This window comes from Rhamphochromis sp. 'chilingali', assembly GCF_963969265.1.
Source record: "Rhamphochromis sp. 'chilingali' genome assembly, chromosome: 7".
Lineage (NCBI taxonomy): Eukaryota > Metazoa > Chordata > Actinopteri > Cichliformes > Cichlidae > Rhamphochromis > Rhamphochromis sp. 'chilingali'.
This window is the reverse complement of record NC_137934.1, coordinates 8,181,317-8,203,308: the sequence shown is the minus strand read 5'-3', so window position 1 is coordinate 8,203,308 and position 21,992 is coordinate 8,181,317. Positions and strand designations below refer to the sequence as shown.

Below are 21,992 nucleotides of genomic sequence, written 5' to 3'. Positions count from 1 at the left end.
ATGATCTCTCCTTATCAAAATTGTCTTTAATGCATGAAAAAGAATGCAAAACAAAAATGCACACAATATTAATGCATGCTCTTGCAACAATATTGTTTGGTCTGTGATGTTTTTTTCTGTTGCTGGGTGGTTGTCAGACAGCGTGACCATATAATCCACAAGCAGAGACCTTGTGGATCACAGTAAGATGTGTTTACTTCTGTATGTATTTACTTTTCTATAAATTTTCTGCTTCTGTCTACTTTCAATTGTATTAATTTCATATATACTTACCTTTCCATTTTCCTATTTATTTAGCCAGACTAAATTATTTCTGTTTTTCGATTACATTGTTGTTTTAGTATTGAAACTAGGTTGCTGTCGTTGTGTGCAAAGTGTGCACCGTAGAAGTCTAATTTTTTATGTTTCCAGATTACTGGAAAAATGAGGTGTTCAGTTAAACTGGATAAGTCGAAGAAGCTAAAAGTGCCTGAAAAAGGGCAAAGAAATATGGGTGTGGGGGGTATTATTTTGTTTTACAGAGTCACGTGTTTCTGTCTTTGTTAATTTTTTATTTCAGCAGTTCTGATCCTCAATGCATGTAGGCACTAACACAACAAAATTAAAAGAGTAATAATGGTAATAATGGGTAATAATGGGCATTGCGGTGGCGACTTTAAATGACATGCATTAGACCAGAGGCTACTGATGGCAACTTCTGACATGCTTGTACGCTAACTAACTACCGTACATTCATGTCTGAGTGTAACAAACTAAATCTGATGATGAAGGAAAAAAAAAGATGAAGCAGGCACTGAAAACAAAAACCATCTATGTCGAGGCATGCTGCCTCACCTGGCACCGTAACCAACATTTCGTCTGTGCTGTGGACTGTCGGGTCGGCTGCATCTTTAGCTATCACTTTCACCCTATAGGAAGTTCCCGGCTTTAAACCTTTTATTGTATGTGAGTGTGAACCGTTTGCAAACTCCTTTTTCCACTCCTCTTTACCTGGAATCGAGGCAGTGGAAAGGAATTAGATTCAGGAATCTGATACTGGGATAAATGCTAATTTTGAAAAATCAGATCTAGTCAGTTGTAAGCAAGTCAAGACATGCACTGATGCTTTGAAATACAAGAGAAAGCCTTACTGTTCTCAACAATATACTCCACATATACATTCTTATGGTGTCCAAAGTATTCCCAACTGATCACTGCACTGTCCTCTGATACAGAAGTGTTAACTGTGCCAAAAGCACGACCCACAGGAGGCGCTGGGCACCGAAGAGAGAGAGAAAATGTGTTTTTTGCTAATATAAAACATAAAAAGTACACATTTTTTGAAGACACCTACATTTTCAACTTACTAAATTACATTAATCTAGAATAAATCCAGTAAAACAAGTAAAATTATATCAATGTTTACATCTATGAACATCTCCAGAACAATTTGCCAGCGTGTATTAAACAGCTGGTGTCTTTGGTAGTTTTTTCCACCACATGTGGTAAAGTGGACCACAGGCAAGCTTTTAAAAAGGCCATTGTTGTTATGTTTTGGCTCAATATATAAAGTGAACATTTATCTTTGGAAACTTAAAGTTAAGTCTACAAAGTACTGTAGCTTTAACGTTACAAAATAAAATCAAGAAAAGAATTACAAAATAAGTAACAACGCTGTGCAATTCTAAGCTCCTGTTACATTATTAAAAACAGGTCAGGTTAGCTGCTACAAAAATGTCCATCTCAATAAAACACCAATCAGGTGGTTAATATTACTAGCAATATTTTCTGAGCTTTTTTTTTAATTACTTTTTTGTGACCTTGTGGCAGTTTTGCCTCTGTACACCACCACAGTGGATATTAAACCAATCATTCAAGATATGATTAAAGTTCAGAATTTCAATATTGTATTAACTGTTTAGGAATTACAGCTGTTTTCTGAGACGCAATTGACTCATAAGCAGTTTCATTGCCATGTGAGACCTGTTTTGCTCATTATTCTATGAGAAATTTAGCTAATGAAAAATCTGGACTTAGGTGCCAAAGTGCTGAACTTGCATTTGATATCTCTTCACTGGAGGTCTCAGTATGCGGACTGTCGATGCAAATAAAGGAGGCCATCAGTAGTCTGAAAAGCCAGTAAAACATTTCACTGAAGCTGAAGACTTTCTCAGAGGCAAGAAATCGATGACTAAGTCAGTCTGTATAAAAATTGCAGTTATTCCTAAACAGTAATTACAATACTTTTGTTAAACCCCATAAATTAAAACTGCATTTCAATAACATCTTGATTGTTTGATTTAAAATCCACTGTAGTGGTGCACAGAGGCAAAATGACAAAAATTGTATCAGTGATAAGCTAGTTCATTACCATCACGAAATCACGAGAAGTCGCTAAGCTAAAATTACTAAGATGGATCATTTCTGCAGGACTGAGTTCATGGGGAGATAGTGGGGGAGGGAGTAAGGGACACAGGGAGTGCTTGTACCCTTGTGAAACGGGGAATGCAGAGACTGAGTGATGGGGGAAGTTGGGTGAGGGGGCTCTGTGGGGCCTGAAAGAACACGGAAAAGAGTGAGACAAAATACATAAGCATCACAACAAAGAGCATACAGTACTGACACGGAGAGTTAAAACGTGGCAACGCTTCTTAATACTGAAAGCTAAAATGAAGCACCTGATCCAGCTCTGTATCTACACAAAGAAAAATGAGCAACTCTGCAGCAAATAAATTTCTACTTTGTTTATAAAAACAGTCAGTTTATAGCATAAATGTTAGCGCTGGAATTCAAACCATCATGCAAAAGGAATCTGCTCATTTAAAGAAGAGACATACTAAAAGATGAAAGAAAATATCATTTTACAACATAGAAATCCTATATTTCACACCGTGTGACTGTGTAAAAACGACCTATTCTTACAGAACAGGACACAAGCATGGTTTCTCACAATTGTTGGATTACCTTAACATGCAGGGAAAAGTGCAATAAACATGACATCTATGCTAGGGCTGTTTTCGTTTCTAATATCTATTAATGTAATTAGCATGCAGATACTTCCAGTGGCAAACTTGGGTTACCTTTGCCTGCCTCTACAGTGGGCCGAGTACGAGCTTCAAGGAAGAGAGAAAGAGAAAGAGACAGAACCTCCTCAGGGTTGTCATTTTTACAGAATTCCTGACATCTGTCACTGCACTGTGGCTATGGTTAGGCTGCTTTAAAACGTTTTCTTCCTATTGAGCTTTTATTTGGTTCACCTTAAGTTAAATGCTTAAACTTCAAGTTCTTGGACACAGGACTCACTTGTATGCATGACTGTGAAAGCCTCCTCTGTGATGATGGGGCCAGAGCCCTTGTTTGTCTTTGCGCTTAAGTAAAACTTGTAGAGCATGCTGGAGTTCAGGTTACTCAGAGTAATGGTGGTCTCGTTGGCTAGAAAGGTCATGACCTGGACTGGTCCCAGTTCGCTGGTATTGTTGACTGCAGACACGGCAAGAAACAGCCAACAATTGGAAAATGCAAAGATGAAAGTTGAAAGGAAAAAGCAAAAATGCTGCATAATACTGTGGCGATACTTAAAGTTGAAGGGGACTGCAAATCCTACCTGGTTGGTATTTCAGAATGTATCCAGTGAGACGTCCATTGTTGTTAATTGGTGGGCCCCATTCCAGAGTGAGAGAGTCCAAACCAGGGTTGATTACACTGAGAAAAGAAGGAGGCCCTGGGACTGAAAACAAAACCAGAATTAACTCTGAGTCTGTTGGCTACATGAGCATTTGTAGGATACAAATATTTTATATTTGAAGGTCATATAATAGTGGCTAAGGAGTACATGAACCTGTATGACTGTTAAGGCTTTAATTGGATGTTGGTTCTGTGTGCCCTTGTATTTGGTAGGCTGTCTTACTAGTACAAACAGTGCTACTAGCAGCAGGTAAAATATATATTTTGTATTAATATGTACATTTAAGATATTGTAGTATAGCAACATTCAAAGTGTGGTGATCCATTTAAAATTTGGAGGAACTTGGCATCCTATTACAGTACAAGTTTTTTTTTTATTCTTCTTTGGACCGAAAGACATACACACCTCCCTCAGGTGTCTCAAATGTCTTGCTTTGGCTAGAAGGCCCTTCTCCTTTGTTATTAAGGACTCTGATAGAGAGACTATAGACACTGTAAGGCTGGAGGCCTGGCAATCGTCCCTCACTTCGGTTTCCACTGAAAGTCAAAACTTGCATTTCCTGATCAGTCTCCTCTTCTGTCTCATGCAAACCATGCTTTCGCCTGTAGTATACCTGGAGAAAAACACACCAAGAGTTAAATGAATCATTGTGATGTTGTAACCAGGTTCCCCAACACAAAACAGGAGAATTAAAGTGATGCTCAGTAAAAAAAAAAAAAACAGAAAAGCTTTTTGGCTCTCCTTCAAAGCTCAAAGTAACTTTTTTCTTTCTTTTTCCTTACTTCCTATACTACACTCATTCAGACATACACTCACCAGTCACTTTGTTAGATACACCTTTTCAACTGCTTGTTAATGCAAATATCTAAGCAGCCAATCACATGCCAGCACCTTCGTAGGGTTAGCCATGTAGACATGGTCAAGATGACCTGCTGAAGTTCAAACCTAGCATCAGAATGGATGTTGGTGCCAGATGCTGCTAATCTGCTGGGATCAACTACTTCTTAGAATATACAAAAAATGATTTAAAAAAAAAAATCATATAGCAATAAAAGGAAAACAAGAAAATATCCAGTAAGCGGCAGTTCTCGGGGAAAAATGCCTGTTGATTCTAGAGGTCAAAGAAGAATAGCCAGACTGTTTTGGTTTTGCTTTGGTGGGAGAGCAACAAGAACTTAAAAATAACCACTTGTTACAACCAAGGTTTGCAGAAGACCATTTCTGAAAGCACAGCAGCAGAAGACCACAATTGGTGCCAGTCCTCTCAGCTAAAACAGAACCCTGAAGCTACAATTCACATGGTCTGACTAAAGTTGAACAACAGAAGATCGGAAAAATGTTGCCTGCCCTGATGAATCTTGTTTTCTGCTGAAACATTGAAATGTTGAGGTCAAAATTTGGTGTGAACAACATGAAAGCATGACTCCATCTTGGCTTGTATAAAAGGTTCAGGCTGTTAGAGGTGGTGTAGTGTTGTAGGGAAAATGTTCTTGGCATACTTTGAGCTGGTTGTGCAGCTGAAAAATGGGCAGCAGACGAATGTTTCCAGCACCTTGTTGAATCTATGCCACAAAAAAATTAAGGTACTTCTCAAGGGAAACTGGGACCCAACTACTCAAGAAGGACTATTTTCATAGTATCTATAGAGTTGGTTGTATTTATAAGTGACATTAATGTCATAAGATTGGGACATCTACTTTGACATCTCTGTGATGGAGGGGGAAATGTGGCATAAGACAATACCTTGTATCCCTGTAGTTTTCCTCTGACAGAGGGCGGTGATATGGGCTCCCAGTGTACTTCTGCCAGTGTGCTGTTATGAATCATGACCTGCACACTCTCTGGAGCAGACAAAGGCACTGCAAAACAGAGAATATGAAATATTAAGTTGAACCAGTTTGAAAACACTGTGGTGATGGATCGTGGTCTTGTAATAGTAAACACAGTAAGGTTTTATAGTATGTCACATAACTAGACTTATTTATGACTTGACCAATACTATAAAACAAAATGACAAGGGTTACAGCGCCTGTTATTGAAACCTTAAACAACAGATGCTCATTCTCAAACTTCCCAGTCTGCTTTATCTTTTTCTATCTTCCATAGTTCTGATCTAATACCGAAAAGAAACGTATTTCCACAGAATTCACTTACAGTCTTCTCCAGAGTATCCAAACGCCACTTCAGGTTCAGGCCCAACACCATAATCGTTGAAAGCTTGAACTTTGATTTCATAGGGCACATATGTTGGAGTTCCAGACACAACCCACTGGGATACATTGGCCACATTCTGTGCTGACCACTCCTTCTCAACATCCTTCTGTCTCCACTGCACTTTATATTCCAGACCGGGCCCATTGGACTGGAGTCCTGTGAGTGGCTACACAGAGAGTAATGTTAATTAGTACTTGCATATTTCATCTATACAATACATTTAGGCTCAAATCAATCTGAAATATAATTAAAACCATCTCACTGTCCAGGAGATGACCAAGTTGCCTGGCTCGGTTCCTACTCCCTGAACACCTGATGGGTTTTCATCAGGAGCTGAGAAAACCAAAGAATCCTGGTTCGGTCTGAACTTATTTTTGTGTTAAGATGATTAACATATTTCTATTTTCAGTGACTTTTACCTGCAGGGTTGGTCCTATATTGACGTGAGGACTGGCTCGGCTCACTATAGCCGATACGATTTTTAGCCAGCGCTCTGAAGGAGTAGTAAACGTATGGAGAGAGGTGCAGCTGTGCTGTGGTGCTAGTACCAGGAACCTCTGTCAGGTTTGTCCAAACTCCTGGCTGGTGGAGAAGATCCTCATACTGGATCAGAAATTCTGGAGAAGATAAAAGATTCAGATGTCATGAATGTTTTTAACAGCAGAAACTTTGTTTTCATTTGTACAGGTCATAATTACTGTAGGTTAAATCATGTCTGCCGATAGTACAATCTGAGCAAACTGCTCCAGCACTGAGAATTTCATACTCTCTATAGGACTGTTGTTTTCATCTCCTGGGGTCCAGGTGAGCTGGACACTCCTCTCTGTTTGGTCTGTCAGCTCCAGGTCAGTCGGAGGGTCAGGTTTCTCTGTGAATGCAATAAGAAATTTAGTACCTTGCTTCTGTTTCCATATAAAATTTGGCACCAATACAACACCTTTCCACAATTAAAAACATAACAGCAGTAAATGAAATGTACAGCAGGTATTTTGATGGGTAGCTAGTGAGGTTAACACCAACATTTGTTAGCCGGATTACATCATTAACTGTGTTTTTCTTATTTAAAAAACATGAATGTCAGTCAACAGTTTGTATGCACTCACACAGTCCTGAGGAGAGGTCCAAATATTGAAAACGTGGGTGCAAATGTACCCATCATTAACAGAGACGAAAAACTTTTAAAACGCTCACATGCATTCTATGCAAGTATGGTGGGATTTAAAGTTTATGGCAAGTTTTAAGACAAAATTGACCAGAAATAATCAGACTGCAGGGTCAAAAGGTTAATGGGTCAATCACAGTCAAATAGCCGAACGCTGCACATTATTGGCAAAAGTTAGGACTGTTATATCCAATTTTTTGTGACAGTTTTTGCAACTTTATCATTTTTTATGACAGACACTTTTAAAATAATGCATTTTTATATAATTGAGTAAAACATGTCAAAATGTGTCTCATTTATGCAAATATGTATGTTGCATATAAGCTCTGTGATGTATGTATGTACAAACTGAAAAAACATTAAACATATATTTAAAAACTAACTACTAGACCAAATGAAACTGTGTAATATCATAAAAAAGAGGGCATTTCCATTCATATATTAAATAAAAAACAGCTTTTAATTAATGATCTTGACCAAAACCTGTGTGATCTTCATCACCAGGACTAGCTTTATATCATCAACACCAGCTCATCAAAAGTTACTAGCAAAAGCCTGCCCTATGGGTGGTTCTGTACACGGGCAACATACGCTGAATAAAATAAATAAATAAATAAAAATAATCAAGAACTGGGATTTTTAATAAATCTTTAAAAAACAAAAAAACAAACCAAATAGATGTTAAGCAGCGCTGTATGTGTGACAAAAGTTTTTGCAAAGTTTTGTTCAGACTGGCCCACCCGTTAAGCTATGATTGTTACAGTTTAATTACTTAATTAACTTGAAAATAGTATTATTTTGTAGAATTTTGTACAGTTTTAGCAGTTGACTGTGACCAACCTGACAACACTGATGATGATACTACTGCTAGTTAGCGAACAGCACCAGATTTGTTCAGGTGTTGCAGGTAAAACCTCACATTACATACGATGTGTCATCAGAATTTAGTGTTCGTGTGTGTTAAAATGATGTCTTCCATATTGTTAAACGCACTACACTTTGCAAAAGTACATAAAATGCAGTAGCTAGCATGACAGCAGCAGGTGAAACACTGCAAAGGCAACTTTAATTACTTGTGTGTTTGATTTGAGACAGCAGACTGCCAAAATTCAAGTAGTATAAAAGTAATGTACACCATGAAAGGAAGTAGCCAAAGGACACACACAATGAGTTAAGCTAATGGAAGCTACAAATTGCGACAATGTGGACATTGTTTACCGTAGACAATTGCAGGAGTAGGAGTCGCCTCTGACAGCGAAAAGCAGGAGCAAAGTGCAAGAAGAGGGTTAGAAGTTAGGGACAGACATTTAAGAAACAGCAGAAAGATCTCAATGGTAATGTTATTTTAGGAATGTAACTAAAGCTTGAGGAGTAAAAACTAATGTTTCAGTGCAGTTATTCTGCAAAACAGAATAACTGCTACGATGCCTTCCAGTCAGGTTTTAGACAGAACCACAGCACTGAAACCGCTCTGACAAAAGTGTTTAATGACATATGTCTTAACACAGACAGTGGAAAAATGTCAGTCTTAGTTTTACTGGATCTCAGTGCAGCATTTGATACAGTTGACCACAACATATTACTCAAACGACTGGAGAACTGGGCAGGTCTTTCAGGAACTGTACTAAACTGGTTCAAAACATACTTAGAAAACAGGAAATACTTTGTATCAATAGGTAACTTCACATCTGAGCAGACTAGTATCACATGTGGAGTTCCCCAAGGTTCCATCTTGGGACCCCCTCTGTTTAACATTTACATGCTCCCACTGGCACAGATTATAAAGAACAACAAAATAAACTACCACAGCTATGCAGATGACACACAAATATATATCACAATGTCACCAGGAGACCGAGGCCCTGTACAGGCTCTTGGTAAATGCATTGAGGAAATTAATGACTGGTTGTGCCACAATTTTCTCCAACTAAACAAAAACAAAACTGAAGTAATAGTCTTTGGCGCCAAAGAAAAACGATTACAGGTCACCAGAGAACTTCAATCTATACATCTAAAAACCACAAACCAGGCGAGAAATCTGGGTGTAGTGATGGATGCAGACCTAAACTTAGAGAAACACATTAAGACAATAACAAAGTCAGCTTACTATCACCTCAAGAATATATCAAGGATAAAAGATCTGATGTCTCAACAGGACCTGGAAAAACTAGTCCATGCATTCATTTTTAGTAGGCTTGATTACTGTAACAGCATCTTTACAGGTCTACCTAAAAAATCAGTCAGACAACTACAGCTCATTCAGAACTCTGCTGCTCGAGTCCTCACTAAGACCAAAAAAGTGGACCACATCAGTCCAGCTCTGAGGTCCTTACACTGGCTGCCTGTCCGTCAGAGGATAGACTTTAAAGTTCTGACCCAGTATGAACCTTCCAGATCCCTCAGGTCATCTGGATCCGGTCTTTTATCAGTTCCCAGAGTCAGAACCAGACACGGAGAAGCTGCATTCAGCTTTTATGCTCCTTATATCTGGAACAAACTCCCAGAAAGCCTCAGATCAGCTGAAACACTCAGTTTATTTAAATCCAGGTTGAAGACTCACCTGTTCTCAGCTGCATTTAAATAAAGCACCAAATCCACACTTTTAAGCTTAAATTTCAAAACTTACATTAACTACTGATTTTATCTACTGTTCTGATTTTATCTGTTTTGATTTTACATACTGTTTTGTTTGTTTGTTTGTTTGTTTGTTTGTTTGTTTGTTTGTTTGTTTGTTTGTTTGTTTGTTAAGTGGGTTAGAGCTCTGGGTAGCTCCCCAGCTGGGTCTAGACTGGGTCTAGAGAGTATTTTAAATTCAGGGAATTTAAAATAGAAAGTAGCTCGTCCACAGAAGGACTGGTAGCTCCCCTTACGATAAGGGTTCAGATCGCGCGAACAGGTGTGAAATGTGTGTGTTTAGTTAGTTTGTTTGTTTGCTTGTTTTAATCAATTTTAAATCATACTTTTTATTTGTTTTTGTTTCTAATGTCTCTGTAAAGCACTTTGAATCACCTTGTTGTTGAATTGTGCTATACAAATAAATTTGCCTTGCCTTGCCTTGCAATTAAGGAACCAAAAGGGGTTATAATTGGTAATTGGGGGGGGGGGGGGGGGGGGGGGAATCAAACAATAGCAGCAGGAAAGCAAAAAAGCCTCTGGATCTGTGTTAGAGCTAAATGATAACTACGTTAATAAATTAAGGTGAGAACGTACCGACAACAGTCAGCATGGCACTGGCTGAGTCCTGATCGAGGGTGGTGTTCATGATGCAAGTATAAGTCCCCTTATCATCATCAGTCACGTCTCTGATGGTCAGACTATCAGTGTCCACCTCGAACCTGAAAGTATTAACGAGAAATAACATCAGGTATTTCTACAGAGTCAACAGAATAAGTGCAGTCTCAATGGTTGGGCGTACCTCTCATCATCAGGCAACTCTCCTCTGTCTTTGAGCCAGGTCATGGTGGGGATTAGGGAAGCGTCATGCTTGACTTTACACTCAAAGACAGCGCTCATTCCTCTCTGCACCACCTTGTACTCTGGCTGCTTCAGGATACGAGTGGGCTCTGCAAAATGGATAACCATTATGTCACCGCTGATAACCTAATACCCACTGACAAAGAAGAATTGAACCACCAATGTCACTGTCTGAGTTCTGATTAGACTATACTGACCTTTAACCTCCAAAAAGACATGGTTCTCCTTGATCCCAAGGTTGTTTGTGGCAATGCAGGTGTACTTTCCGCTATTTAGCGGCTGGGCTACATTTATTTCCAGAGTACCATTCTCATGGATTACATATGGGTCAGTATTCTTAATGCTGATCTGACTGTCTTTGAACCTGCATAGAAATGGCAACCAAGGCAGCTCAAGTACAGTACAGTGCATCTTAGCTTTGAAATCTAATAATATTTCAAATGAGCTGACAGTTACCATGTGATGGTTGGAATAGGTGAGCCAAAGGAAGCACAGTGTAGTAATGCAGGGCTGTTGGTGATGACCTGGTACACTTGGTTAGGTGGAGTGAGGACCCTTGGTGGTTCAGCTTTAAAGGAAAAAAAGAGAAGATGCTTGGTAAAACTCATTAATATGGCCATTTTCCAAATCGTTTCTAACTAAAGATTTGTATGGGGCAGTTCTAATATGAAATAAATATGTTTTAACTCACCAAGAACACTGACAAAAGCATTCGCCAGGAGGTAGCCGAATTCATTGGAAGCATTACACTGGTAGACAGAGCTGGACCCTGACTGCACGTTGCTGAGAATCACAGTGTCGTCTTCCACCTTGCGGCTGGGGTCCTCAGGAGTGTCTAGCACAGGGCAAGATGATCTCTACATCATCATCTTTAATTGAAAATGAGCTGGAACTGAGAATTCAGTCCCCAGCTAATCAAGTTTACTATTTTGTCTGCTTTAAATTAGAAGTGATCTAATTTTTCTTACTCTCTATGGGAATTCCATTGACAAACCAGTCTATCCTTGGTTTGGGTTCTCCATTGACTCGACAAGTCAACACGCCAGTTTCATTAGGGGCGAGGATCAGGTTCCTGGGAATGCTGACCCAGAAAGGAGCCGCTGGGGATAATGAACAAGACTGAAAATGCTCAGTGAAATTCTTGACAAGCTATCACTATAAATCTTTCTTTAGCTTTCAACGTAATATAGGAGAGAAGACACTGGTTGTTTCTATAAATGGAAGATTCAAATGTGTATTTATCTGCTTGCATTAGAATGCATTTATGAATAAAAATTGGGGTTCAGAATAAAATATGGTAATACTGTAAAACAAATTTAAGGGCATCAGTAACATGACTGAGCTGATCTGCCTACCTTTGACAGTGACCTTGATGGTATGGTGTACAGTGCCCAAGTTATTTGTGGCTACGCAGCGGAAGTTGCCAGCATCATTTTCATTCACATCAGAAATCTTCAGTGTTTTCTTGAAGTTCTGGTAGGACACTCTGTTGCTTGGTAGCTCTCCTCCTTCTTTCTGCCACGAGATATCTGGAGTCGGCCTATCACAGAAGAAAAGAGATTACAGCAAACAACTCTTCCAGTCAGTTAGTTTTTCTTCTCTTTCAGACACTGCGGCACTAATTTGAGTAAACATAAACCCTTAGAGTAGTTACTGCATATGCCAACTTACAAGCCCTCAGCGATGCATTCTAGCTCCAGAGTCTGCCCTCTCAGAACCATCTTGGTGCTGGTGGTGCCGAGAGGCAGCATAAAACCAGGACGACGCTCGCCCTCTGGGCTGCCTGAACAGGTCAGAGCACAAGACCATATCAGCAACAGACCAAAACATTATACTTTAACACTGCTCTTCTTATAAAACAGAGCAGAAACCTCAGGGATGATTTACATTTTCAAAGGGAAGAGGAAAATGTAGTGTTGATGAAAAACTAATTGTGGATAGGAGAGATGGTTCAGTAGAATGTAAAAGAAAGTCTTTATTTACAGCATAAAGACAATACCAGAGCAAAGGGGATGTCTTTGAAAGACCTGAGCATTTGTTTAAGTAAACAACCCATGCATATAAATGCACAGCTGGACTGACTCCAGCCTTGGTCAAGAGAACAGTGCCAGCATGTTTTGATACAGGGTTCAAATACCAAAGGACCAGAATTTGCAGGAAAGGTCAGAAAATGGCAAATTATCCATATCAAGTTTCACAAGGTGGAGATGAACAATGTTACATAAAAAATAATGTTAACATAATAATGTTCTTTCATTTGTGACTATAGATAATTACTTAAAGGCCACAAACTGTCAGTAACAATTAATTGATAGAGTTGCATTTTACCTCGTATCACACTTTGTATCTTGTTTGTACTGATTAACGTTTAATTTGAATGAAGTAGGAGAAACCTGAGGAAGGGCAAGTGTTACTTACAGAGGAGGGGATTGAGGCCAAGTTAAAGGTGAGTGAGTGTGTAAGTCAGATATGGTTATGCAGGGCAGTAAAAACAGGGCCGGGTTCACACTGAAGGGGGCTGAATGGGTATAAACCAGCACTCACCACTATAGAAATCAGTGATATTGTATAAAGCAGCCAGAGTCTCATTCATTGTTTCCACTGTAATATAACAGAGAATCATAAGCATGCAAAACTAGGAAATGCAATGCATTTCCTAGTTTACATTGTAAAGCAAAGTATGTGTGTCACCCAAAGCCATAATTGAAAAAAACAACAACAACAACAAATAAATAAAATAAAATAAAAATAATTACACAATTATTATTAGTGAGACTGAGATAAGGACATTATAAAATCAAAGCCCTTACAGAGCTCAGGGGAGACAAACTTAAACTAACATTTATCTACAACAGTTTTGCAAGAGTGAAGTAAGGAAGTTGTAAAGTAAAAGGGTGTCTGACAAAGGAGAAAATACTAATATTCAGTTTACAATAAAAACTGAAAGTTTTCAAATGTGAAATGCTGGAAATGACTTGTGCAAGCTTAGACCAGACCTTTTTAGCTCCATAGTTATTTCTAGCTGCACAGCTTCATAGTTTAGGATTCCATTTGAGATGCTTTGCATGGTTTTAAAAACCCTTCAGTTCCTCTTCTATTTGAAACAAGTCGTTTTAGTTCCTTCCTATTAAAAAGCCTACGTTTTTCTGATTGGATGCCCCTAATCTGGCTTCCACAAACAGAAAGTGCTTGTAAACTTTGCCTTTTCATGTGAGATGACCATATAAGGAAATCTATGCTGAGCTGACTTAAGCTTGGCTCAGTAGAAAATATTGTGAGAAATTCAGAAAAAGGTACTTTTTTAATTTAAGTAATTGAGTTTTTGGCTTCTTTAAGGAGAAATCCATTGCTTATTTAAACCAGTTTTGACTTACTGTCCAGGACAGTGACTGAAATCGGCTGTTTCTGCTGGATGGTTTGTGTATGAGGAAAGCGAGCGTAACAAATGTAGTCACTCCTGGTGTCTTCTGGGAGAACATTGGAAAAGTACAAGTCTCCATTCAGGGCCTGGGACACTCGTTTATCCAGTGGTAGCTTCTGAAAGTCTGGGAGGGTGAGAGACAAGCAACTTAACAATGCAAAAAGCTTCCATTAGCTCACAAGATTGTTTTATCAACTACATTCAGAAATGAGATGGGTCAGAAAGGATTGACCCAATCTTTTGTTGGTGAAGGTGAAATTCTTTAGTCATTGCACCTTATATGTCTGCAAATATGTACACACGACTCACTATTATCCATCCAGAAGATGACAGGAGGGGGCAGCCCAGCAGGGGGTCGACATTGCAGCACAAGGGAGACCCCCTTCTGCACCATGATGGCCTCATTTCTCTCCTTTGACCATAAGGGGGACCCTGTGAGTCACAAACATCAACACCAAGAGGTTAATGCAGAGTGGATAATATTTATTTGTACTCAACTAGTCGTCACTTTTAAAGCCCAAGATTTTAGAGCTTATGCATTTAAATACAAAGAGAAGACTTACTGGACTGCCTGATGACAATGCTGTCAGATACGGCAGTGCCATGCTCATTGTTAGCTATGCATTGGTAAGTTCCCTCATAAGCTTCAGCCCTTTCGCTGCTGATATCAATGACCAGAGTTCCTGAACCGGGCTTCATTAAAACTTTGGAGTCTTTCTCCACATCAAAGTGAGTCCCATTTCTTGTCCAGGAGAAGCTAGAACCAAGAAGTATAGAGCCATGAAGGAAACACATGGAGCAGAAGAAGATGTTATGGCACATTTATTCATGTGTCAGGCAAATTTGAATTACTAATTTGACACTAAATCATTCATTAGGCATTGCAGGGACTCTCTCACCTGGGATGAGGCTTCCCCTTGGCTTCACAGTGGATGACAATGTTCTCGCGTGGATCAAAGATGTAATCCTTTGGGGACTGTAATATTATAGTAGGGGGCTGTGGCACTGAAGAAACCCCAAAAGAAGCGTAGTTTAGATACACAGCACAACAAAACCCGAATGTGCTGAATAATGCTGAATGTGTTCAAACAGAGGATGTACAAGCAGCATGCAACAAGCAGCGACAATCAAGACATTTATAGATGAAACACTCCATGCAGCTTACCATCACATCTACAAAGCACCACTTTTTACAGTGTTGAAATAAGTGCATGCACATCATTCGCCAAAATATTAAAAAACTCCACACCAGAAACCACACCAGTGTTTGGGGAAACTTACATCCTTCCAGTACTTTAGCTTTTTGTCCACCATGACATGCCACACCACAGTAATAGAATATTGAGGAAAGGTGTTAGTTTTTGCAAGGACTAAACAACAGGTTCAGGTGAAATAGATTCAGGTACTTTTAAGCATTTGACTGAGCCTGCACACTTTTTGAGGGGAGGATGTTTAGAAAGGCAGGTGCAATAAATGCTAGAAAAGTAGATGAAGACGTTCAACGGTTCAAACAGATTGTGTGATATCAAGATAAACAGAAATCCTTAAAATCTCATTGCAAAACACCATGCTGAAACATGCAAAGTTGAAATAGAATAGATAGAATAGAAATAGATTATTGCTACATTTTCATGAGGTAAAATATCTTCACTTTATCCCACAATATGAAAGTATTTCACTGAAATTCCATTAGTTTGAAAAGAATTATGCAAGCGTAACATCAAGTCTTACAATCACAGAGCATGTAAAGGGCAACGCTTACGATCAAGAGGCACTTCAAGTGCTGAAGTCATGTGACTTAGGAGTGTCAGCAGCACAGCTCCGAAGCCTGGCACCCACTTCCTATTCCTGTCCATGCTCAGGTGTGTCAGTGGCACGGTGCAAACCTTTTCCCCTAGGTCCAACAGAGGTGAAGGTTGTAGACAGCGTGAAGAAGTCTGAATCTGCACTACACAGAGGAATAAAAAATACTAAGAAAAACTTACTGAGATTTGTCTCAGCAATTTTAATGGCAAAAAAAGATTTCAGAATCAAAAAACAAGTGCACACGCACTATCCTCAGATGTATACAAATATGGTTAAATAATGTGAGTCCATCCATTCAAATGAACTACAGGTAAATAGAGCTGAATATTTACTCTGTACTACAATGGAAAGTTTACTTTAGTTTTTCTGTGAGGTTATTTCCAAAGTTGGGTATCTAGAGTCATGCTTGGCAAGTGACTCATAGTCATGCATAGGCTATCATTCGTTCAATGTAAAGACACTGGCAGGAGAAGTCCAAACAAACCGGATTCCCATCCTTGCAACTTAAACAACTTTAGCAGTGTGCATGCATCTGTCCTTCTTCATTTCGTTTACTTTCTCTTCTGATGAAAATGCCAGCGAGACAGACTGGCCCGGCACAATGAGCTTCCGAGTGTAGGTGCTGTCAGAATTAATCATCTGGGTGTTATATTCCAAAAAGCAGACACAGACTAATATGCTTGGGCAGTTTGTGTTGACTTATTTGGCGCTAGCTGCAGTCACTATACATGCATCTCTGTATACACACTATTCTATGAGCAGTGCGCACAAACACATCAGTATATTATTTTGACAGAAGGGGGTTAAGGTCCTCAGAGGCATTTGAAGGTGAAATTTTCATTGCTATATATAGCTTCAGGCTATCTCTACTCTGCGGGACAGGAAGCATGTCTGATGATATGAAAAAGTATGGTAATGACTCTGACACAAGTGTTGTGCACTATTGTGACAGGGCAGAGAGTGTGAGCTAATACAACCTCAGGACACAGCTAATTACGCTGACACGTCCTATTGGATATTCCTCTCACAAATTAGTCGAGAGGAGAGACACCAGGGAGAAAGAAGCACACAACAAAACCTTTGAAACTCATTGTGGAGAGAGGCAATATGATCATGCAAATGTAATGGGCTATCTTCAGATTAATTACGATCATAGTCCATGCAGCTATAACAGTAATGGCCTCCCACACAGTGTCACTAGCCATGCTGAGCTGTGCTGGACCTTGGAGCATTTTCCCACAGAGACACATTGAGCCTGAGTTCATTCAAAAGTGATTGAAGCTTTTAAGAAGTAGTTTGGTCTAAAAGGTAATGATTAAAAAAGAGAAAGGATGGCGCTGGAACGGCTGGCAGCCTTAACCCAATTTCCCTCGAGATGAATAAAGTATTATCAATCAATCAATCAATCAATCAATCACCAAGAATGAAGAGAATGTTCAACGTGGGTTTGAAATTAAGATACCTATAGCATGAGTGAAGACTGAAATACGCTAAATCATCCATTTTACCATCCTATTCCTCTCCTTTAATATGGAGAGACAAATTTTAAGAAACATTTTAAGCATAGCAGATTTAATTCACTAGGCATTCAATAGCACACTCTTTAGATCTGTCATTAAGCTAGGCTACGGATTACGCTAGGCTACTGTTTTCTATGCTGAAGAATTGAAAGAGAATTCTTTAGCATAGAACAAAAAATAGCCTTAAACAATGACCCTTAAACCATGTAACCATTTGAGAAATGTGAGGAAACAAGATTCAGTTGCTTGCTAAATTGGTAAAAATGTATTTAACAAAAGTACCTTAGCTTACCGTAGCTTAATTAAGCTAACAACACAACACAACTAAATCAGCAAATGAAGCTCTGCAGTATACATGTAGTGTATAATTAAATATCAGCTGCCTTCAAATAAATTCTCAGTTTATTAATATGTTTTCTCACTTGATATTACCTAAAAAACAAATGAAACATCAGTTAATCAGTTTGTGCATTTGATTAGAATATTTAAAACAGTACTTTTTTATGGGAAAGCCCAGTTTGCATTGGCTCTAAGATTATTACACTTTAACTCTTCTACATATATAAGATGACAAAAGAGCATGTTAGTTAATAAATGAGTGTTACAAGCTTTACAACTGATTTTTACATGTGTAGAAAAATCAGCTTTTATATCTGACCTAAGTCACATCTCCAGAGTGAAGATTGCCTGCAGGGTAAAAAAAAAAAAAGGTAGACAACACAGATGACATAGTGAAGCATAGACACAAACACACAGATGCGTAAAATTAGCTGCATGTACAAATGTCAGCATCTGCATATTTCTACTGCTAGAACTCACTTGGGTCTAACTGGCACAGTGCTTAGACATTGTAAATACAGAAACTTTAACTTGCGTGATCATGTACAACAAAACTGAACTCTCAATCTTTGCATGACAAGGACAAAAAGTCCTTCAAACCTATTTGTTGCACAGTCAACACCGAATGTGTTTATGACTCCTGTTGATTGAATTTGTCATAATTAAAGCCACGAGGCTGTACTGTGCAGCGTGGCGGAAGATATTTCTCTGGCAGGAGACTCATCCACACAAAGATGCTTATAAAAGTGTAATTACACACATACATGTAGAGAGCTGGACATTCTTCCTGAAACTAGATGGGAAAAAAATAGTTTCTCGTTGCTCATTTTTTCAGAGGCTCCAAACAAAAAAGCCAAAGATGATGAAAACAAAGAGGACTCAATGGAGGATGAGTGGGATGACTGGCTAGTAGGCAAGTCATCTCTCATCCTTCTTTTTTTCTCTTCTTACTGACTCAAAGGTCGAAGTCCACAGGTCAAAAAAGTCACCCTAAGGCTCTGCCTTTTCCTTCTTGGTCACTCTATCCTTTCCTCTTTTCTTTCAGCCTGATCGTCACTGTGTTCTCCAATTCTTTCTTAAACCAAGCCCACGAGCAAGATATAGTTTCACTATCTCATCGGTTTAGTTTTACTGTAGAATACTCGATATTTGAAGCATTTCAAGCAAAAGGTACTCCTTTTTTTCTTCAGAGTGAATGAAAAGAGTGTTCCGTGTATATAATAAAACAAAACACAGATCCTTGTATCCATGTACACAAAACACTGACCGTTAGCAACCTGAAAATAGTTTGATTTTGACAACTTTTTGCTTGCCTTCTTGCCAGAGTCAAGAGGACTGAAAGTGCTCTCACTATGAGCACACAGCTTCTTATCTCTGTGCTTTGGTAAACTACCCAGCTTTGAGAGTTAGCGTATTATTTAGCATAGAATTGAGAGCGAACCAGGGCGTGTCATGTGGTGCCTCTAACCAAAACTAAAGGGAATGTTACCAGTAGTGAGAACACACCTGATTCAGAGAACAAAAAACAAAAAAAAGATGATTCTGGACTTGGGAGAATCAAATAGTGGCCAAGCTAACTTATGAGGTATATTATATGATATCAAGTTCACTCCTTCAAGTTTACCCATTTGTACTGATTAGTGACATTCTCCCACTGAAAAACCACACTATAAGTATTTTATGTGGATTGTTATTTTAACTGTTAGGACAAATGACAAAGGATGTTGCATATGGAGCTGCTGGGCAGAAGGAAAAGAGGAAGACCACAGAAATGATTTATGAATGTGGTGAAGAAGGACATGCAGAGGTTTAGTGTGACAGAAGAAGTGTGATGGAACCACTGTGGCAACTCATAAAGGAGAAGAAGAAGATCCTCCGGGTGTAGTGATGTAAGAGTAAATATGCATTGGTGTTGTAATTATAATTTATAATAGTAATGGTAATTCTAAATTCCCCATAGGTGTGAATGTGAGTGCGAATGGTTGTTTGTCTCCATGTGTTATCTCTGCGACAGACAAGGATAAGTGGAAGAGACTGGATGGATGGATGGATGGATGGATGGAATGGTATCCGAAGGTAAATAAGTGTTTAACTAAGCAATTATTATATGTAAATCTAATAAAACAAGTAAAAATGGGAGAAAGTATAACCTACAAATGATCTCAAATGAAAGTTCAGTCTCCAGGTTGAGGGTTTGGTGTCACTCCTCTACCCCAACGGAAGTAGCAACAAATGACCTATATGAATACTTGCAACATACAGTTGGAGGACTTGCTGATTGATACTGAACTCCTGGTTACTTTCACTCAAATTACCCTCGACAAAAGAAGTCATCATAGCCAGAGTCAACATTTCATGATGTGAGGGCAGCTGACAGAAACCCAACAGTCTTCTTAGTTCGTAAACCCTGAAGCAACTTGCTAAGTTGGTCACTACGCAGCCCTCAGTCACACTGAGAGACACTGAGAGATGACAGCCCGACTAGAGAGATGAGCGAGGCAGAAAAGGGAAGCGGGAAGAGAATTAGAGGGAGGGACAGAAAACACAATCATCTGTAGTCGCATCAAATCATAGTGACAGAGATATTTGTGAACAATAGACTGAGTCAGACTGCTTTCAGCTAGACTGGACTAGACTGGATGCTCTCTCATCTGTACTGTAGCTCAGCACTCAGATAGTTCACTCTTTTTACATAGCTGACATCACAATAACATACGTTCAGTTTGTAGAGTAAAAGCCACAGTTCACCATGTAATCAGAATGGACATCAGATACATTTTCTTTGATTTCTGCGTTTCTTCCAGTCAGTGAAAGCAGAGTTTATACTGTCATTTCAATGTGGGTACCCAGATGTACAATAATTATATGAGTGAAATCCTTTAGAAACATCAATGAACGTATAAAAAATGATACTGAAATAATACCAGCAGCTGAAATATATTACTCCAAGTTCCAGAAAAGAAAAAGGAAGACAGAGACAGCTTCCTGTAACTAAATACAAAAACAGTGCAGGCTGATACCAAACAACTGCTTTTGTGCTACCAGTGCCTGAGGATAGAACTTTACCTCAGTGGTTTGCAGTAGCTTCACAACTGATGCTGCATTCATTGATGAAAAGCAAGTGCTGGTGTCAGTCTATCAGGGAATAGTATCTTTTTAATTTATAATATAGGAAACATAATCCAGTGATACTGTTAGACTTTAACAACCTTTTTTTGTAACCTTTTAGCTACTAAAACATAAACAGCCTGTGAACCCAAATTTTTAGACCAAACAGTGACAAACAATAGAGGCTCTTCTGTCCCTGAGGTAAATGATACCATCTTAAAGAAAAAGATCAATGATCATTATCCTTGTAGCTCAGCTTTGGTCTCCATCAGCTCCTTCAGATAGATAAATCCTACAGACTATTCTACACTAACGCCAGAGGAAAGTTACGGTATTGGAAATAAGCCAGAGATGTAATGATACACCATGAAAGAGACACTTACCTATTAAGTCTTCTGAGTAAAGGGCTCGTGTTAAAAACACCAACCTACTCCTAGTGCTGTATCTGTCACTTTCATAATCTTATTGGCTGACTGCTCGACTCATGTTCTCTATTTCTCTCTCTCTCTAGCCGATCTATGACAATGAACTGCCTGTTCTTTGGGGCAAGGCCTCGACTGTGAGTGGAAGAAAAATAACTGGTAGCACTGCCTTACTAATCAGCTTTGATAGATGAGGTGCTATTCATGCACGCTCTCATATCTTTTTACAGAACCTAGAATTATTTACTTTACTTATCTATGCTTCACTGTAGTTCTCTTTGCTTGGACTGTAAGGTGAAGCAGTACTCGGTACTCGGTCCCGGTCATAATCCCATCCCATCACAAATGGGAAGCTATGCAATGCAATTGCAGGTTTTAATGAAGAAAAGCACAAAAATTCAAACTGGTACGGATTTGATGAAATACCTATGAGATAGGGGTGCAACGATACTCGTATCGATTTTGAACTGTTCGATACAGTGCTTTCGGTTTGGTAAGCATATGTATCGAACAATACAAAATTTTAAATTTATTTTATCAACTTTTCTTCTGACGATGCTGTCTGTGTTGAGAGCTCAGTGGATCTGCGTTCGACTACTCCACCTAGGCTGCACTGTCGAGTGCAGATCCACTGAGCGCAGTGGAGATTTGCTGTGTTGTGGCGTTAACGTCATTTCAGATTAACGCTGACAGCACTAGTGGGAACACAATGAATATGAGTGCACATTTACACCGACAGCATCCTAGTGCAAAGACAAGTGGAAGCAGACAAAAACAACAAGCACGCATGCTACAAATGATACAAACTTTACCCGAGTCATTTAGACAGCCGTTAGCACAGGATTCTCCTTATGGGGACCTG

The 21,992-nt window shown here is 39.1% G+C and overlaps 1 protein-coding gene across 4 annotated transcripts in view; it reads right to left on the bottom strand.

The window, feature by feature from the left end:
• nrcama (neuronal cell adhesion molecule a) overlaps nucleotides 1–21,992 on the bottom strand; it is a 65,230-nt gene that overhangs the window by 4,105 nt on the left and 39,133 nt on the right. Inside the window, exons 3-29 of one of the 4 annotated variants that reach the window (XM_080886762.1) lie at nucleotides 15,698–15,883; nucleotides 15,217–15,234; nucleotides 14,835–14,940; nucleotides 14,499–14,692; nucleotides 14,245–14,367; nucleotides 13,889–14,059; nucleotides 12,186–12,297; nucleotides 11,870–12,054; nucleotides 11,483–11,614; nucleotides 11,206–11,349; nucleotides 10,971–11,082; nucleotides 10,712–10,878; nucleotides 10,456–10,603; nucleotides 10,251–10,375; nucleotides 8,259–8,288; nucleotides 6,645–6,746; nucleotides 6,298–6,495; nucleotides 6,141–6,211; nucleotides 5,819–6,044; nucleotides 5,408–5,523; nucleotides 4,070–4,277; nucleotides 3,584–3,706; nucleotides 3,283–3,459; nucleotides 3,060–3,092; nucleotides 2,469–2,534; nucleotides 1,131–1,253; nucleotides 835–990 (exon numbers count right to left, since the gene is read on the bottom strand). In XM_080886762.1, coding sequence (XP_080742888.1) covers nucleotides 835–990; nucleotides 1,131–1,253; nucleotides 2,469–2,534; nucleotides 3,060–3,092; nucleotides 3,283–3,459; nucleotides 3,584–3,706; nucleotides 4,070–4,277; nucleotides 5,408–5,523; nucleotides 5,819–6,044; nucleotides 6,141–6,211; nucleotides 6,298–6,495; nucleotides 6,645–6,746; nucleotides 8,259–8,288; nucleotides 10,251–10,375; nucleotides 10,456–10,603; nucleotides 10,712–10,878; nucleotides 10,971–11,082; nucleotides 11,206–11,349; nucleotides 11,483–11,614; nucleotides 11,870–12,054; nucleotides 12,186–12,297; nucleotides 13,889–14,059; nucleotides 14,245–14,367; nucleotides 14,499–14,692; nucleotides 14,835–14,940; nucleotides 15,217–15,234; nucleotides 15,698–15,791 — 3,460 coding nt within the window. In that variant the 5' untranslated portion in view covers nucleotides 15,792–15,883. The remainder of the gene's footprint in view (nucleotides 1–834; nucleotides 991–1,130; nucleotides 1,254–2,468; nucleotides 2,535–3,059; nucleotides 3,093–3,282; nucleotides 3,460–3,583; nucleotides 3,707–4,069; nucleotides 4,278–5,407; nucleotides 5,524–5,818; nucleotides 6,045–6,140; nucleotides 6,212–6,297; nucleotides 6,496–6,644; nucleotides 6,747–8,258; nucleotides 8,289–10,250; nucleotides 10,376–10,455; nucleotides 10,604–10,711; nucleotides 10,879–10,970; nucleotides 11,083–11,205; nucleotides 11,350–11,482; nucleotides 11,615–11,869; nucleotides 12,055–12,185; nucleotides 12,298–13,888; nucleotides 14,060–14,244; nucleotides 14,368–14,498; nucleotides 14,693–14,834; nucleotides 14,941–15,216; nucleotides 15,235–15,697; nucleotides 15,884–21,992) is intronic. The other 3 variants (XM_080886763.1, XM_080886765.1, XM_080886764.1) reach the window with 3 other exon arrangements.